Source organism: Elephas maximus, chromosome 13 (genome assembly GCF_024166365.1).
Source record: "Elephas maximus indicus isolate mEleMax1 chromosome 13, mEleMax1 primary haplotype, whole genome shotgun sequence".
NCBI lineage: Eukaryota > Metazoa > Chordata > Mammalia > Proboscidea > Elephantidae > Elephas > Elephas maximus.
In genome coordinates this window covers 55,959,244-55,978,298 of record NC_064831.1, presented here as the reverse complement: position 1 = coordinate 55,978,298, position 19,055 = coordinate 55,959,244, and the positions used below count along the sequence as shown (strand labels likewise).

Below are 19,055 nucleotides of genomic sequence, written 5' to 3'. Positions count from 1 at the left end.
CATACAAGCTTAAATAAGGCACGATGGCTAAGGGACTTTTTGGGAGACTACGACAGGTAAAAAGAACCAGTCAAAGCGAAAATAACTGAAAAGCAGGGTCTAGCAGCAAAATACTTATAAACTGCTTTGAGCTCTGAATTGTCACAATATTTAAAAACTTAATGTTTCTTACTTGAGACAATTTGTTTCCTGAGATATTACTCAGAATGAAGACACCTGCTGAAATACAATTAAAGTAATTTTCTCCTAATGCCTAATATTTCTTGGATTTCTCCCAAGGTCCAACCATGTCCATAAAAAGGCAGCATTAAGTCTACATCTGGTAAAAATCCAAAGTTACTTTATTCGTATTTGATTCCATATCTAGTTTCTCCCTTATTTCTTAAGTAATTTTGTCAAAAATTCACTCCCACTTTGAGTAAAATAAATAAGACATGAAGCCTTTTCCTGGGTCAGGAGACACTGCTATGTATGAAAGCAGAGACTAGTTCCTAATGTTTTTGGTAATACTTTTTCCAAGAAAAAGATAATTGAACTGCACATCTAAAATTCAAGCTGAATTCACACACTGATGCCCCAAATGCAATGCTTTCTCTGTTGATGAATAAGGACCTATGCTCTTACTCATCAAAGTCAAATATTCCATGGCTGCACCCAAAGTACTCAAAGAAAATGTAATCTGACAACATAAGAATAGTCCCCCTATAACTGTTTATTATAATGTGAATATATTCCAAATCAATAACTAAAAAAAAAAAAAAAAATCAAGTTACAGAGCATGCATAAAATACAAAGTAGCAATTTACAAACAGATAATAGTATCTTCATAACCAATACACTAAAATAATGAAATGGCTACAGAAGAAAACCAAAATACTGACTACAGCAATGCCTTCCGTGCGCCCCACACGTCATGAGCACCGCAAAAGACAGAGGATTAACTATGAAACAGGAATCTGGGCAAGCCCACATACATATATTTTTTGGGATATCCCACCATCCTGAATAATATCACTGCAGTGAACACAATTTGCAGAACACTGCAGAGTAAGTGCTTAATATTACCCACAAAAAAAGTAAAACTAAATATTAGTGTACACATTTCTGAATGAGAAACTAGTTGCTCCATTGATTTCAATAATGTAGTGGAAGAAAGCTATCTGAAGTTCATACAATGCCTAACCGCATTCTATTTAAAATCAAGGTACTATTTCATCTTACATACTAAAGAATACATGCCTTTAAGTGATAGCACTTGAGCAGAAATTAACCTCTCGTTGTATTCCTTAGACAAACTGAAACCAACGACTTAGCTGGACTATCTATATTCTATAACATATTGCAAAACTCAAAGTATCAGCACTGTCAAAATAATTACCCATGCCTGTGGTAGTTATGGTGATAAGACTAGGTTGCATTTCACTTACTGGAAGGTTTTAAGAAAAAATGAAGACTTCAATGTTTGATACCATCAGCATTAAACCAGCTATTGCCTGAGCAATAAAATGCTGCTTGATCTGCTGCTGGGAAATTAGATCCGTTAATGACAGGGGCCGGCTGATCATTCCAACAGCAGCACCTCAGATGGAAGTCCACCAGTCTCTCTAGTTCCCAACCTGCCAGACAGCATTTTATAAAATATATGGCCCCATAACTGTACTGTTACCAAAACCATAAGTCTTGTTCAGAAAAAAGTATCCCCTCTCGAACCAACATCGATGCTTATAAAAATTAAAGAACAAAATGTACTAAACGACACAAACCTTTTAAGGCATTTTAGAAGTTGATTTCCAGAATAATGAAAAAATTTCAAGCTCTCAAAATCCTGCTATGTTTATAGGACAACTCTTGGATTTGTGAAAATATCAGCTGCACTGAGAGAAGAGTGCATTAATTACAAAGTGCTCTGTGGCAAAATATCAGCTGATTTTTAAAGGTCTTCTTAGTTTGATCTGATCAAGACCAATAGGTCTGAGTTTTGAGTGATCAAGTTCTACTATGTCCTACTGCGACAGGCTACCATGATGAAAAGTAAACAATAATTGAGGAATTCAAACATTCAGTTTATTAAACTAAGGCTAGTGAGGCCATAGCATGAAAAAGAGCTGCAGTCATTTGGGACAAGTAGATGATTTTAGAAAGCTAAAATCAAAAACTGAAGACATGGAAAAATTCATAAGTACGAGGAAGTAATAAAACACAAAGGTGACCACGAGAATTACAAATATATTTAAATCTCAGACCTGGGAAATGGACTATACACAGCCTTCTGGGGGGAAGAGAAGCGCCTTATATGTTCTGACAGCACTGCACCTTTGGCTTGTTTTCAGTGGTTGGTGGCACGTGAATAGGAACCACATTGTTGCTTGGAGACATGTCATTTTCACGTCTGTCTGACATTTGCTTCTGAGAAACAATGCGGTATATCTCTGAGTGAAGAAGACAAACAGCAGTACTTGGTGTGAATAAACCCATCAACGGTTGGTATAAAAGAAAACATATAGGTACATTTGCAGGAATGACCGATTTTGAGCATACAAATAAACTCAACAAACAATCCCAAAATTTAAAATTTTATTTTCAAACAGACACTGAATAGAGGACCGAGCAATATTTCGTTCTGCTACACACAGGGTCGCTATGAGTCAGAACCAACACCAACAGCACCTAACGACAACAAACAAGAAAAGCAAAGGTTTTTCCATTTCGGAGGGAAAAGTTCACGGAAGTCAAAAACATCTTGGTTTAAAGAGTCTTACGTAGCTTAGGAAACCCTGGTGGCGTAGTGGTTAAGTGCTATGGCTGCTAACCAAAAGGTCGGCAGTTCGAATCCACCAGGCGCTCCTTGGAAACTCTATGGGGCAGTTCTACTCTGTCCTATAGGGTCTCTATGAGTCGCAATCGACTCAACAGTACTGGGTTTGGTTTTTTTTTGATACATTGACACTGGTTCATGGAAAAATAAAAATCTGCACTATCACACACCTCAGGTATTTTTCTAGGATAGGAAAGGACAAGCACAACTTCACAAACATCCCAAAATCCCAAAGGACTCTTGGAAGGGAAGGAAGGACAGATAATGTGCTTATCAGTGACCCTCTGAACCAAAATTTAATTAATTACTCAAAACAGGCAACTTAAGATTTTGTATGCATACTCTAGTTTTCTTTCATGATACATTTTAAAACTAATTGCTTAGTATATGCCTGTCCCACTAAGCACTAAACCCTATGAGGACCAAAATTACATCTGCCTTATGCAATGAAGTATCTCCAGCATGTAACACATAACCCAAAAAACCAAACCTGTTACTGTCAAGTCAATTTTGACTCATAGTGACCCTGTAGGACAGAGCAGAACTGCCCCACAGGGTTTCCAAGAAGCAGTTGGTGGATTCGAACTGCTGGCCTTTTGGTTAGCAGCCAAACTCTTAGCCATTGCGCCAGCAGGGCTCCATATAGCATATAGTAGACTCGACGGCACTGGACTGGGTACTGGAGGGGTTCAATATCGGAATTGACTCGATGGCAGTGGGTTTAGGGGTTCAATAAGTAACCATTTTCACAAACGTTGTTGTTTTTCGTTGCCCTGAAGTTGATTCTGAGTCACGGTGACCCCGTGTGTGCACAGTAGAACTGCTCCACAGGGTTTTCGACGTAGTGAACTTTCAGAAGCAGATTGCCAGGCCTGTTTTCCAAGGCATCTCTGAGTAGGTTCGAATAATAAACCTTTTGGCTACTAGTCAAGTGCTTAAATGTTTGCAAAATGCTATTAAATCTTCTATGGAATGTATCTTTATTTGGTCTTTTATTGCACTGCCTAAAAGTAGTTCCCTCTGACTAGATTATAAATTCCTTAAAAACAGAGAAGGTACCCCTTCTTTATCTTTTTTCTTCCAATACCCCTGCCAAAAAAAAAAAAAAGCCTCAAAAGGAAAGGAAATTCTTAAAATAAAACAAATTAACAAGATATACCTTCTAATGTGATGTACTATGAAGGACACAGTACCACCCATGTATGTATTCTTGTCAAAAATGAAATTAATTATGAGGAAACAATTAGATAAATCCAGACTAAGGGACATTCTACAACTGGCCTGGTCTCTTCAAAAAAAGTTACTGTCATAAAATACACTGAAAAGATTGGGATGAACACTGTAGATCTGTGCTGTTCTATACAGTTCACCTACTTAAAGTAAATAAATAAAACAAAAAATTCTACCAGACACATTTTAAGTGCTCAATAGCCACCCATGGCTAGTGGCTACTGTACTGCAAATGCAGGTATAAAACATTCCACCATTCATGTGATTCTTGACTAAATCCTGGGATTAAAATCTAAAAAACCAATCTATAAAGGACATTATTAGTACAGTTAGAGAAGCCTAAATATGGACTGTATATCAGATAATACTGCATAAATGTTAAATTTCTTAGATATGGTATATAGTATTGTGGTTGTATAGGAAAATGCCTTGTTCTTAGAAAAGACTCAAGTATTCTAGATGAAGGGTATATACAGATATTCATTGTATTATTTCTGTAAAATTTTAAAAAGCCTTTAAAATATAAAGTTATGAGAGAAAGCAGAATGGTATCTTCAAAATCCTCTGCAATGTATAGACATTATTTGGATCCTAATTTAAACTGTCATGGTGACCTCATGTATGCAGAGAGAACTGCTCCGTGGGGAATTCAAGGCTGTGACCTTTTGGAAGCAGATCACCAGGCCTATCTTCTGAGGCACCTCTGGGTGGGTTCGAACCACCAACCTTCTGGCTAGTAGTCGAGCACCTAACCATTTGTACCACCCAAGGACTCCTTCACCATGAGTGGGAATCGAATTGATGGACAAACAACAAATTTAAACTGTAAAAAAAAAAAAAAGAAAAAGTTGGGACAGTTAAGAAATCTCAATATTGCATGGAAAATACATGATAACATGGGATCACTGCCTTTTTTTAAGTGGCTTTCCTGTTATGGGTTTAAGTGCTAATCAGATATGCACACTGAAATGTTCACAAGTGAAATGATGTAATATCTAGAATTTGCTTCAAAATAATGGGGGAGGGAGTAGGTAGAAGAAAGACGGGCTGATTGATGAGTGCAGATGGTTACATGGGAGTTCATGATACTAGTCTACGTTTGGCATGTTAGAAATTTTCCATAACAAAATGTTAAAAAAAAAAAAAAGTATTAATTTAATTAGCGTATTTTCTCCAAATGAAGAACTAATTTCCCTAAAGTTGAACAACACGGCAAACTGTAGTCAAGTGAATATATAAACAAAAACACTGACAGTGAGTATAACCTTTTCTTACCCTTTTTTGAGGGGGTTTAAAAAAATTTTTTTAATGCAAATGATATGGAGCCTTAACTTAGATTCCTCTTTTACTGAAAAGTGATAGGATGGGAGAGTGTCAAGGGTAAAGAGGACAGTCATTCAGTCAGGCTAGTGGCTAAGGAATGAGGATGATCATCAACTTACTATAAGCTATACCATTCATTCTTTACATTTCTTTTTAATACCAAAGGAGGAGCTCTTCTTTCTCAAGTCAAATGGTTAAACATGTGACTCCTACAAGTTTTAACTTCTTTACAAGTTGCTTTGAAGATTAACTTAGGAGAACTCACCCAGCAAAAGAAATGGCAGTTTCTTACATAAAAAGCAAGTATGCATAATATTGGAAGAAGGGCAAAGACAGGCTTCTCGGAGAACACAGGGAGGTAAATAATTAAAGAGATCTCTTTACAAAGCAAGACACTTGAGCAGTGCTGAAGAACTGCGCACAAGCACTGCACACTACTCTTTTAGAAACGGATTAATGCTGCATTTGCTCCAGTCACTAAAAAGATGCCTGTTAACAAAAATCCTATCAAGACGATAAGGAAAAACCAAACAGTTGGTCAGAAAACTGGAAGGGAGAGAATGTTCTTCCAGGTAGAATCTTTTACCTGGTTCTATTATTTTATTAATTATGGAGCACTACAAGGCTCCGTAAGTTATCTACTTAAACTTTCTCTTGGCTGGGTGTGTCACTTTAAAAAAAAAAAAAAAAAGCCTCTGATAAGAAAATAGGAAGCAAGTACCTTCCAGCTGGTATCTGATTAGAGAAGGTTATTAAGTGGGGGGGAGAGGACAGGACTAGTAACTTGCTAAACCAGATCTAAGAATTTTCCTCTCTCAAGGGCACAATCTCCTTTAGAACCAAATGAATGTGACGTATCAATGCCCTTGGGGTCATTTTTCAAGAGGTAGGTACAAAGGGTAGGTAAGGTTAGAAAGAGAAGGAATTCTGCTTTATTCTTTTATCAGGATCTCTTGTAGGAGATCTAAATATCAAGTAAAATATTAATATAAGACAGTTTTATAAATATAACCAGTTAGGGCTAAATATAAAGAATATACACCTATTCCTACTCTACCAGAAGTATACGTTATAGTAAGTTGCAAAAGAATTCAAAGAAATCTAACTGTTCTAAATCGGGGAACCAGCAGATAAAAATTTTCGATCCCTCCAAAAATCATGAAAACAGCAGAGGCCTGAGGTACTCCACTACAACCTATACTGCCTACGGCAACCAGGAACCTTTGGCAGTGAATATTACATAGTCCGAAGTGGTTATCCCATCAAGTCACTTATCCTATTTTACTGAAGAACTAGGAACAGACTCTGTGCTGCTGAAAAGTAACAAAAAGCAGAGTAGGGATTTATAAATCAGTATATATCTCTGAAAATGATCCATCTCAAATCTAATGGCAAGTCTGAAAGTTTAGAGCTACACATCAATCCCACAGTGAACTGACAATAGACAAGTTTACCCATATACATAAAAATATTGGTTCCAGACCCTTATTATTGGGTTATTTCTTTCACAAGCATCAAGTTCAGCTATAAGGGCAAAATGGAACTTTTACCAATTTTATATACATATATTATTGCTTAACTGCAATGTAATTTTGAGCCACAAGCGATTCATAAAACAAACACAAATACTATTGTACCAAAATGAGATACAGTACAGGAAAAGACGGAGCTTAGTAAGGCATGAAGAAATTTACAACAAAACATCTGGATTCCCATGGCAACAGAATACAGCACAGAACAATCTCCGAATTAAACTCAGTATTACTAGGTCAGACGCTTTTGATGGGTTCGGTTGGGTTGCCTTCAAACCCACTGCTCACCATGTAAACTTCTGAAGGTCAAAAAATGCCCAGATCTGATATACTGGCACATATTTAAAGAGTTTTCACACACCAAGAACAAAGCTGCTACACCTAATTGAAAGATTCTCACTACTGCAATAAAATTTAGGTCTCTGAAAAATATCATCTGCAAAATTATACATCCACTGGCCACTCCTTCGACACCCTACAGGACAGTTCTACTCTGTCCTATACGGTTGCTATGAGTCAGAATCAACTCAACAGCAACGGGGTTTGTTTGTTTATTACGTACCAGGAACTAGCTAAGCACTTTACATGCACTACCTCATGCACTGATGTTTGGAGACCAGTGACAAACCATTCTTCCCTGTAGGTTATACGGACAAAAAACCTTAAGTCACAACAAAACAGTTAAGTCAAATCATATCACGAAGTATTTATAAATATAACCTCACTCTAAAAAAAGAAAGAACTCCCCAAAACATACTTGGATTTTACAGATGAAAAAAGCCTTATTTTTAAAGTCTAGAAAGGTTAGCTAACTTGCCCAAGATTAGAGCTCATAATAAGTGGAGGAGCCAGGATTAGAACCCAAATCAGGCCTCCAAGTCCATGCTCTTAACTCTAGGCTTTAATCCCTACATTTTTACAGTAAAATAAGATGATATTTAAGAGTTAAAATCTGTTTACCTCTAATACAAGTACTGTATTCAAAGAGTAAATTAAAATCTTGTTACATTATCACCGGATGCTCATTTCTTTCAACGATTTATCCATATAGACGTCATAGGACAAATCCACATAAGACTATTCTATACTAAGATTATACTCTAAACCTAGAGTTCTTAAAAATAATATACAATTTAAAAGTGCTTAAAACAACCCATGGAAGTACTTATTAGAGGATTAAGATTAAATTTACTGATAATTTGGTCATCCTAATAAAGTCAGATTAAATATGAGAACATACAAATGTCTTCTTATCCTCAAGCCTGACCTGGTCTGCATAACCACATTCCAAACAGTATGAGCCTGGTTCTTTTCCCACTTCTTACTTAAACTTTTCTATGTGAAATCACTGACTGATTTTCTCCAGCAGGTAACACCTGGTTCCTTCTACAATACATCATGAGAGAATTTTACTTTTTGTTTTTTAAATTAAGTATATATTTTTCCCAAGCATTTTCTACAACACCTCAGACCTAAGAATGCCTTTTTGTTACTGAATTTCAAAAGGACATTTATATCTTCCCGTGGCCAGGATCTCAATATGCACCTAATGAAAGCACATTCAGGTATAACTTTGTGGTCATGACCATGAAGTATGGAAACATTCACTGGAGTAAGAACAGAAGCAAACAAATTATTTTCGAAGTATTTTTTCCCGCTCTGAGCCAGATGAATTAGGATGACTGAAGCTCAACAAGCAAGAATTGCAACTAGTTTTGTATTCAAATACTCTTGCTATAGTAGCTCTCAAACAATAGTCATTCTCTGATGATGTCATATATAGTTTCAGTTTTTTGATTAATTTGTCTAAATTACTTTTTAAAACTTTCAATTCCCAGTAGTATAATCTCAAATGAAAGTCTTACCTGTCAGGATTGTTTGAAAAGCAGCTTCTACATTTGTAGAGTCTAGAGCAGATGTCTCAATGAATGACAAACCATTCTTTTCTGTGGGGAGACACAAAAACTACAGTCACGTCAAGTCTTAATACAGGGATATGATACTCTCAAGCACTCAGAAGGAAAACAACAGAACTTTCTAAAACATAAAACCACCTCACCTTCTCAGGCAGAAAGGGCACCATTCTACCTCCAATGTAGTAGATTAAAAAGAACAGTGAGAAACTCTCATTGACTTCTTAATTAAAATAATTACTTCTACAGCTAAATACTACCACTAGCAATGAAAGTTAGTACTCAAACTATATGAACTTATCAGATACCCAGCTATCTTCATCCCCCGCTATCTATCTACTATCTTTCTCCCTATTAACCGCATTGCTGTGGTATGAACATGGGTATATATGATTCACTTAAAAAAAAATTCTGTAATTATATTATTTGAAATGAAGCCGCTTCTTGCCTGAGAAACTAAAAAACTGCTGTAGGAAACTTTTACTCACAACACAATCACTAGTGCAAGGTTACAACTTTCACTAATCAAGAACGTACAATGTTGCATTCTGGCACAGCACTGGGTGAGAATACCGTCAGATATTGACTGATTCTCTATAAAACCAAAAAAATTATGGACATAAGCAGCTAGACTCTCGTTAGTCTCTGGCATTCCCTGGGCCATTGCTTTTCAGACTGACATAGAGCACTGTGTATAAAATACAGAGGCATACTGAAAAAACAGACAGGAAACAGAATAAACTGATAGATTTTATCTACCATTTACATTCAACTTTTTGGCAACAAAAGCTCAGAATTCTACAACACTTTAATGACTCAACATTAAGCAAGGAACCATGTACCAAAAACCAAACCCATTGCCACCAAGTCAATTTGAATTCATAGCGACTCTATAGGATAGAGAAGAACTGCCCCATAGGGTTTCCAAGGAGCAGCTAGTGGATTTGAACTCTCAACCTATTGGTTAGCAGCCGAACTCTTAACCACTGCGCCACCAGGGCTCCGTATAGTCATCACAAATTTTCAAAACAATAATTCTTGCTGAACACTTATGCCTACTTTTCTGAAACTACTATAACTTACTACTCTCATTGGAAGGGTTAAATCAAAACTGCAAACCAAAACACTAAGAAACACCGCACCACCTTACTGCCATGGAATGTGTATCACTAACCTGCGAAAGCTCTTGCTTCATCTGTAGGGACCGCCCTGAGATGGCGTAAATCACTCTTATTGCCCACAAGCATGATAACAATGTTACTATCAGCATGATCCCTCAGTTCTTTCAGCCATCGCTCCACATTTTCATATGTGAGATGTTTAGCAATGTCATAAACCAATAAGGCACCTACAGCTCCACGATAGTATCTGAAAACAGAAAATATATTTGACTATTAGAAAACAACCACAAGACAGAAGCAAACACCAGAAGAACTCAAAATATGGATTGCTGATTTTTTAGAACACACTTATAAATACATTTCAAAACCTTAATCCTGGAATTCTTAAAAGGAAAAAAAAAAAAGAAAAACCCCACAAAACAGTGCCTTTTTCATTACCAAAAGTCAGCTAATTCACTTGATGGCAGCCTACTTCATAGAACTTAAAAACTACAAGACTTACGCTGATGTTATAGCTCGGTATCTCTCCTGCCCTGCCGTGTCCCATATCTGTGCCTTTATTGTTTTCCCATCAACCTGGATGCTTCTTGTTGCAAACTCGACTCCAATGGTGCTCTTGCTTTCCAGATTAAACTCATTTCTAGTGAATCGAGACAGGAGGTTACTCTTTCCAACACCAGAATCTCCAATAAGGACAACTGAAAAGACACAAAGAACTTAAGGTCAGATGAAGGACGCAAACACATTCAGAACACCGCTGTGATTTCAACAGAATGAAGTTTGGCTTCGGAGTAAATTAAAAAAAAAAAAAAATACGGCATCTGATGTTTTAAAAAAGGCCAGGGAGGAGGGTACGTTCAGTAGCCCATGCTCTTGACCTGCTACCAATCAATAAGACCAATTTATTCTTTTAACCAGTTTCTGCCTGCAGGATAAATGACTTTCACACATCATCTGCTTAGCACATGAAGATAAGACAGTTTTAAACATGCAATCTTAATCACAGACCCAACAGTATCTGATGACAGGTTAATGCATTAATGGTAGCTATTTTTTTATACCAATTTTACTACCTTAGAAGGCAATAACTTAAAAGACAAATTGTCAACCAAATGGAAAATATGTGATATTAAAATGTATCAGACATGAAAGCAAAGGATGTTAGTGGATGGGGAGGAAGATAATGAATATTGAATATGTTCTACTTAGTTTCATCAAAGACTGGATGTGACCTCAGGACTCATTCCTAGGCAAAATGAAACACAGTAAACACATGGGGCACTAGGTTTATAAATCTCACCACCCTGCTCACAGAAACTAAAATGACCCTTTAATATTTGCATTTATCAGATTGGTACAGGAAGCTAGAGACAAAAACCAACCAACCAAACAAACAAAAAACACTAAGGATAAATGCTGGGCCTGGGAAGCTGACTTACAATTCTATTTACTCTGAGTCAAGGCCAAAGCAAGAAGGGCCTATGCTTTCACCTATGACTTAAGGGATTTTTTTTAAAAAACAGGTTCTGATTAGATGAGCTCACTCCCTATGACTACCACAGGAGGCAGCTTATTTAGTAACTAAATACATGGAGACTGTTTTTCAGCCAAAGGAATGTTACACTGAGAATTTCAAAAACAAGGGAGAAATAGGCAATTAAGACAAGGTTTTTAAAAGCATTTCATCTATCTGAATTTAAAGAAGAAAGTAAGTTCACAGGTTTATAGAATCTGAGGTATATAATGTATTTCCTTCTGTTTGTAAAAAAAAAAAAAATCAGCAGCATAAAGACATTATACTTATTCCTACCACTGATCACCAATATTTCCTCTTATCTGTGAACTGACTAGACAGACACCAGGACTAGAAAATCAAATACATAGGAATAACACCAAGCACGCCTTATTAAGGAGACCAGGGTTTGGTGGGAAGGTTGGAAAGGAAGGTAAAAACTGTGTGGGCTCACTGCACTCTGGTCAGAGGGCAAAGACAATTCATTACGCATTCCTTCCTTGCCACAAGATCGGATATAAACTGGCCTCTGGACAGTCTTGGAGAGAATATATTATCAAATGCTTATCTTTCCAGCTTCCTTTATCAGCTGATTCAGCAAGGAATCATCCAGGCAGTGGTGACTCCATGCAGCACAAAGAGTAGTTATTTCTAACAATACAGTCAGTTAGAAGGTGTTAAAGGTGATAGGGCCAACACATATTACATCAAATGCTTTTATTTGGATACAAGGGAAGATGGATGTCAAGGTCATGGAATAATGTACAAAAACAAAGCACTTCCAATTTTATAGGATAGTTAGTTGATATGCTTCCAAAGTCTACCTTCTGGACATGATGTCAAATCCCAGTTTCAGTAATACAATCTATCTAATATGCTCTTTATATAGGCTCACTATGAGTCGGAATCGACTCGACGGCACTGGGTTTTTTGAATATGCTCTTTGGAGCCCTGTTGGTGCAGTGATTAACCACTGGGCTGCTAACCAAATGGTCGGCAGTTCGAAACCACCAGCTGTTCTTTGGAAACCCTATGGGGCAGTTCTACTCTGCCCTACAGGGTCTCTATGAGTCGGAATCAAAAATGGGTTTTTGTTTTGCTTGTTTTTTATTATGCTTCTTAATACAGGAGGCTGGATGTTCTGTTCAGGAAATCTACTCTGAATCACTCTGGTCCCACATTAGCACTAAGGTATAAAAGCCTAACCTGAGATGGGAATAGGGAAGAAAGGTAAAACCAAAATGTTACAACATTTCTACTTCATGTTATATTGCTAGTTGCTGTTGAGTCGCTCCAACTCATGGCAACCCCACATACAAAAGAATTAAACATTGCCTAGTCCTGTGCCATCTTCACACTCAAGTTCATTTTTGCAGGCACTGTGAATTTTGAGTGCCTTTCAACCTAGGGGGTTTCCAGCAATATTCTTTTGTGATCCACAGCACTCTCAACGGCTAATATTCAGAAGCAGATCACCAGGTCTTTCTTCCTAGTCTGTCTTAGTCTGGGAGCTCCTCTGAAACCTGTCTACTATTTGAAATACCAGTGGCACAGCTTCCAGCATCATAGCAATACACGAGCCACTACAGTAAGATAAACTGACAGACAAGTGGTGGGCACTTTGATATCAATTAGTAATTCAAGAGCCGGTCACTCAGTATAAAGCCAAAGAGTACATAATTAAATGAGAAAAAAACATGACAATGCCTTTGGAAGAATTAAAAAAAAAAAAACACTCAAAGATGGCCCTCACCCTCCCACAAAAACTGGAGCAGTTTGAAGCTAAGGTTTCTTCCCTTTTGACATTCACTTTAACTAATGATTATGTTCATTATGGTGGCATTCTCAAATCTTTATGCCAGCAAATAGTGATGGAATTTTTTCCTCGATGTAAATAATAAGCAATTATTAAAAATAGTACCCTTACCTAAAAGTAATTCAAGACTCACAATTGATGCTACCATAGCCCAGAGAATTAAAACAACAGTGAATGCTTTATACAATACAAAACTGTTACCTCAACTAGACATGGCCAGTATTGCCAGAATTAAAAGTATCAACTTGTTAAAGGGATTATATATTAAATGACAACAAAAGATGTTAGTTCTATAAGAACAGTGCTGCCAAGAAGATGCTAAGAGATGGCACAAAAAGGGAAAACTGCTTCTATTCAGTTCACCAAATGAGAAATCAAAACATGCAGAGTTACATTTAGGATCACTAAAATAAACAAACAGATTAAATTAAACAACATAGGAGAGTTTACTGGCTGTGATCAAAAAAAAAAAAAAAAAAAAAACCCTCCGGAGACTCACCCTTCACCCAAAGATTAGACAGGCCCATAAAACAACAGGAGACTAAAGGGGCACAAGAGCCCAGGGGCAAGGACTAGAAGGCAGGACGGGACAGGAAAGCTGGTAATAGGGAACCCAAAGTTGAGAAGGGGGACTGTTGACATGTCGTGGGGTTGTTAACCAATTTTATAAAACAACATGTTCACTAACTGTTTAATGAGAAACTAGTTTGTTCTGTAAACCTTCATCTATTAAAAAAAATTTTAAAAAAAAACCAACTTCATGTACTTTTCTCCATCGACTCAAATTTGAATAATTTCTAATCAAAATAGTTTCTCTCATTTAGATGACATTTAATTGTTTTAAAAATGTGATAAACCATATAATCACATCCACACTTCAAGAAAGGAATTTGCAATGACTTTCCTGTTTAGAAAGAAGCCCTGATGGTGCAGTGGTTAATGGCACATGGCTGCTAAACACCAGCAATTTGAACCCACAAGCTGCTCCAAGGAGAAGGATGTGGCAGTCTGCTTCTGTAAAGATTTACAATCTTTGAAATGCTACAGGCAGTTCTACTCTGTCTTACAGGGTTGCTAAGAGTCAGAATTGACTAGATAGCAGTGGGTTTGGTTTGAGTTTCTATTTAGAAGTCCCTGGATAGTGAAACAGTTAGTGTACTCAGCTGATAACCAAAAGGTTGAAGGTTGGAGTCTGCCTCGGAAGGAAGGCCTGGCAATCTACTTCCCAAAAAATCAGCCACTGAAAACCCTACGGAGCACAATTCTACTCTAACACACAAGGGGTTACCATGGATCAGAGTCAACTCAATGGCAACTGGCTGGTTCCTATGTATTCCACAACTAGTATCTTAGGTTAAAAGTACTTCCTCTTTAAACATTTTATAACTATAGCCATCTATGTGGTATTTATATACTAAATAATATAACCAAATTAAACAATAGCATCTAGAGATTAAACATCTATAACCAAAACAAAACTAAATAACATTTCTAAAATAACCTGACAGTATTTATCACCTTTGGTTAACCTCATCTGATGAATTTTAAGTATCATCTCTAAAACCCAATATTAAATTTTGCTCATAATCTATGTCAAACATCAGGCTGCTAAATGCCATAAAAGCAAAATATACATATAAATTTTCATTATTTAACATAAATTCCTATCTCTACCACCACATTTAGTTTTATACTCTCTCCTGCTAATTTACTCATCTGAAATTCAATTTGATGTATCAGTCAGTGTATCTGACCTAAAAGTTACAACCTGACAAAGTCACTAATCATTTTCATACTACTATTCATAAATGAACATGGAGATGCTTCTACTCTTTCAACTATATTCACAGTCCAACCTCACCAAAAGCATCTTTAAAATAAAATGCATTCAATAAGGCCAAAGTCCAGACGAGTTTTTCCAGATTCGGCAGAATTCAAGTTGCTCAACCAAAAGTTGTGAAAGAAAAACTACCAAGATGCAAGACAGCGAAGTTCCTAGGAGCCTCTCTACCAACAAGATGCAAGACAGACAAGATGCAAGACAGCGAAGTTCCTAGGAGCCTTTCTACCAACAAGATGCAAGACAGCGAAGTTCCTAGGAGCCTTTCTACTGACAATCAGCTGATGGTTAATTACCACTGACCTTCGGTGAAACTGAAAAGAAATTGCTGGAAGCAATAGACTGTATATCCAGATATTTTTAGAAAAGGTGATTTCAATTAGACTGGTGTCTATCACATTTATTTATAAACAGGGGCTATGATTGATGCTTACCTCACTTATGGGTCCCATATGGCTTAACACATTGTGTGTAAATACTTGTACAATTTTTATTTAAAAAAAAATATACAGTTTTAAAAAAATAAAACTAATTTGCCCCCATCAAAAGTCTCACTGTTCAAATTAACTAAAGATTAAAGTTCAAGAACAAATTCATCATTTAGAATAATTGTCCTGCTCTCCCCACATCGAATTCCCATTTGGGAATTCTAATCACATCCTATCCTAATCACAAAATCCCTTCATTTTCATCAGTTACAGTTACAAACTATCTCCCAACTCTCTCACTGTTTAGTTTGCTAGGTAAGCCTTCTAACAGACATACAGCTTCTCTGTAGAATAAAACCATTTAAAAATGAAATTATTCTTCCTTCCCTTTAAAATATCATTACTATACTGATTAATAAATATAATCATTACATAAAATATTTTTTAAATATGATTTATAAAAGAATATGGCTAAATAATAAGCATTGAAGTTTTAAAAAACTGATTCACATCTTGTAAAAACTTTAAAAAAGTGAAAATCCTCATCACCACGTTTTTTAAAACACTATTTTAAAACAGCAGAATGTGCAACGAAATGAAATCTTAACATAAAATATAACATAGAAACAAAATACTTTAGAAGCTCCAAGTTTTGAGTTTCTTTACTAATATTTAAATGCTCACATATTTATAACGATTTAAGGTTTAAAAAACTGACAAGAACTTCTTCATTATTATCATTTATCGAAACCTCACAGAAGCTAAAATTTCAGTCTCATTTAATCCTTACAATAGAGTGGTCCTATCTCCTTTTTACAGGTGAGGAAACTGAGGTTCAGGAAGGTTAACTCTCCAAGGTCACAAAGCAAACATACGACCTGAGCCAGGATTTGAATCAAGGTCTGTGCAATTCCAAAGCCCTCAATCATTGTTAGACAGGTGGTCTAATTGCAAAATTATTTTGATATCAAAAGTTTAAATTCCTTAACAGACTGGAAGGGCTGACTCATTAGGGGCAGAGTAAGTGGGAGTATGGAGTAAGGTGTATATAAGCTTATATGTGACAGACTGACTTGATTTGTAAACGTTCACTTAAAGCTCAGTAAAAATTATTAAAAAAAAACTAAAGATTTCCTTTAAAAAAAAGTTTAAATTCCTTAAACCAATTCAGGACAATTAAAATTATTAATTTAAAAAGTTAATGGATTTCTATGCCCATCATTCAAGTTACAGACCAAACAGGAGAAATGCTCTGGACAGTCTGTCTTATTCTAAATTAATTACTTCAAAGGTAGCTAGCTGCCCTCTGCCACTGTGCCTTATTTAAGAAAACAAACCTTTATGACTTTAATGATTAAACCCCCCAAAGTCTCTAGGGACTCACAAAGTAATTTCACATCTCCCCAGATGCCTTCAGCAAGCAGTACATAAAGGAACCTAGGTTTCCCCTTTATATTTGTAAAATGCATTAAGGACCCTCTTCTCTGAAAATGCGTTTCCAGCATGGGGGCGAGGGTGGATACCGAAGGTTGGAACCCCACTATTATACTCCTCTGGGCCATATTTTGGCCCAGAGGAGTAAGTGATGACAAGGGTAGCTAGTATAATAAGATTTGCGAAGTATTGGTGAAGCAAAGAAATTTTTCCTGCCTCCTTTAGTCAGTCATTCCTAGCACCCAATGGCAAAGTCAGAAACACTGCCTAACACTCCGTTTAAACTCCACCCTCCACTGTGAAGCTTTAATAGCAATGGCTTCTTCCTCCCCAGTAATGATCTTTGTTCAGCACATTACTGACGCCTGCCCTCCTAATTCAGAAGCAGAGAAAGCGCATCGGCGTGAGAGAACATTCACTAAACAAAAAAGCATTTACTGTACTATTTTCTCATTGAAAAGTGTATCCTTCATCCTTGATGATTTAAAAAAAAAAAAGCTATTTGGATTCTTTCCGGACTAATAAGCAATTCTTTGTATCCATTTCCCCCACTCTCCAAAATGTTTTGTCCAAGGGCACTACATGTTTCTCTACCTTATAATAAATATTTAATATGACCCAAAAAGCATGCAACCTCCCCTCCCCTTACCCACCACCTTTTGGAAAAGGTATGGAGCCAACTAGGGCTCTTTCCTTCCTGTTCTAAAAACACCAAAAGATTGGATCCTCCCAGCGTTGCAGCAGGAAGCAACCAGACCATAGTGATAAAGCTCGCTAGTATTTGTGCAGCGCACAACCTTTCCTGCTCAGGAACTGGGCCTTCAGGTCTGGCAAGGATAACAGCCACCACCCATCCGCAGCCCCTTCTCACGAGTTATCCCAGGCTGGATGCCGCTGGGAAGGGCCGGCAGGAGGGGGAAGTCCTATCCGTGTGCCGGGTCATTGCGACAAGCGCGCGCCTGGGTGACACAATTCCCCTGGCCCCCCGCCCGCCCCCCGGGGTCGCACCAGAGACGTGGAAGGGAGGGATGGTGGAGGAGAAGCTGCCAGTCCGCGGGGCGGCCCGGGAGGTTACTGACCGCGAGAATAGCAGGGGCAGCGGTGGGGTGCGGGTGGAGGCCACTGACCCGCTCAGATTTTACCAGGGCTTGGCCGGGGGAGGGGGGGGCGAGGGAAGCCGGCTAGGAGGGGCGTCCGGCCGGCTCCGGGCTAAAGAGAAGCAGAGGAGACCTGGAGTGGGAGTCCCCGGGCCGAAGGACAGCCGAAAAGGGAAGCCAAGGGCCTGCCGGAGGGGCTCCCGGAGGGGCTGTGCGCGGAGACCGCTGTACCCTGAGGGGGAGGAGGCGCAAAGGCAGAAAAGGGAGATGGCACGAGGGGCCCTTCGAAGGGGCCTGGGCGCCCCGGGGAAGGAAGGAGGAAAACCCTCCGGGAGAAGGGAGAAGGCAGTCGCCGGGAGGACGCCCAGGGAGGGGTTCCGGGGCTAGCGGGGGCCTACGGGAGGTCGCTAAGATGGGTGTGTGGTGGGGACCCCTTGTGTGAGGGGAGCGAGGCTGGGCTGGGAGACGGCAGGACGAACGGCACAGAGAGGAAGGGCTGAGGCAGGCCCATGTCGGCACAGGGGTGGCCCGCGCGCGGGTCCCCCGGGAGTGTCCCGGGCCCCCGAGGGGGGACTCGGTAGAGAGTGAGAAAGCCCACAGTCTCACCTTTGAAGAGGTAGTCGTACTCGTCGTCGCGGGTGCCCATTGCGCGGCCGAGGAGCGAAGGGGCGGGAGCAGCAGCGGTATCGGTCGGTAGGACCAGGGGGCGTCGCTGCAGGGGTAACCCGAGCGCCGAGCTTCAGATGCCGGACCCGGTAAAGAGCCCCGCCCTGCCGCTGCGCCACTTCCGGCAGGCCCCAGCCCCTCAGGGGAAGTACTTCCGGGGAGGCGGTGCCCCGCCTCCAAGCCCAGAAACGTGGTACGCGGCCAGGGTCGCGACAGCCTTCCGTTTCTTAGTCCTTCAAGGAAGCTCAAATAGGAAAACGAGTCCTGGATGCCCAGCTGATCACGCCGTTAATGGCCTCTCGTTCATTCCATACGCACCTCGCACTG

At 38.8% G+C, this 19,055-nt stretch overlaps 1 protein-coding gene across 1 annotated transcript; it reads right to left on the bottom strand.

Annotated features, from left to right (window-relative positions):
* Positions 1 to 2,042: 2,042 nt before the first annotated feature.
* RAB11A (RAB11A, member RAS oncogene family) lies at positions 2,043 to 18,854 on the bottom strand. The gene is made up of 5 exons (XM_049905537.1): positions 18,669 to 18,854; positions 10,437 to 10,632; positions 9,988 to 10,181; positions 8,766 to 8,846; positions 2,043 to 2,429 (listed from the first exon to the last, which is right to left on the bottom strand). Exons 1-5 carry the CDS (start codon positions 18,706 to 18,708, stop codon positions 2,290 to 2,292), a joined length of 651 nt encoding a protein of 216 aa, XP_049761494.1. The 5' UTR covers positions 18,709 to 18,854; the 3' UTR covers positions 2,043 to 2,289.
* Between the last annotated feature and the right edge of the window lie 201 nt (positions 18,855 to 19,055).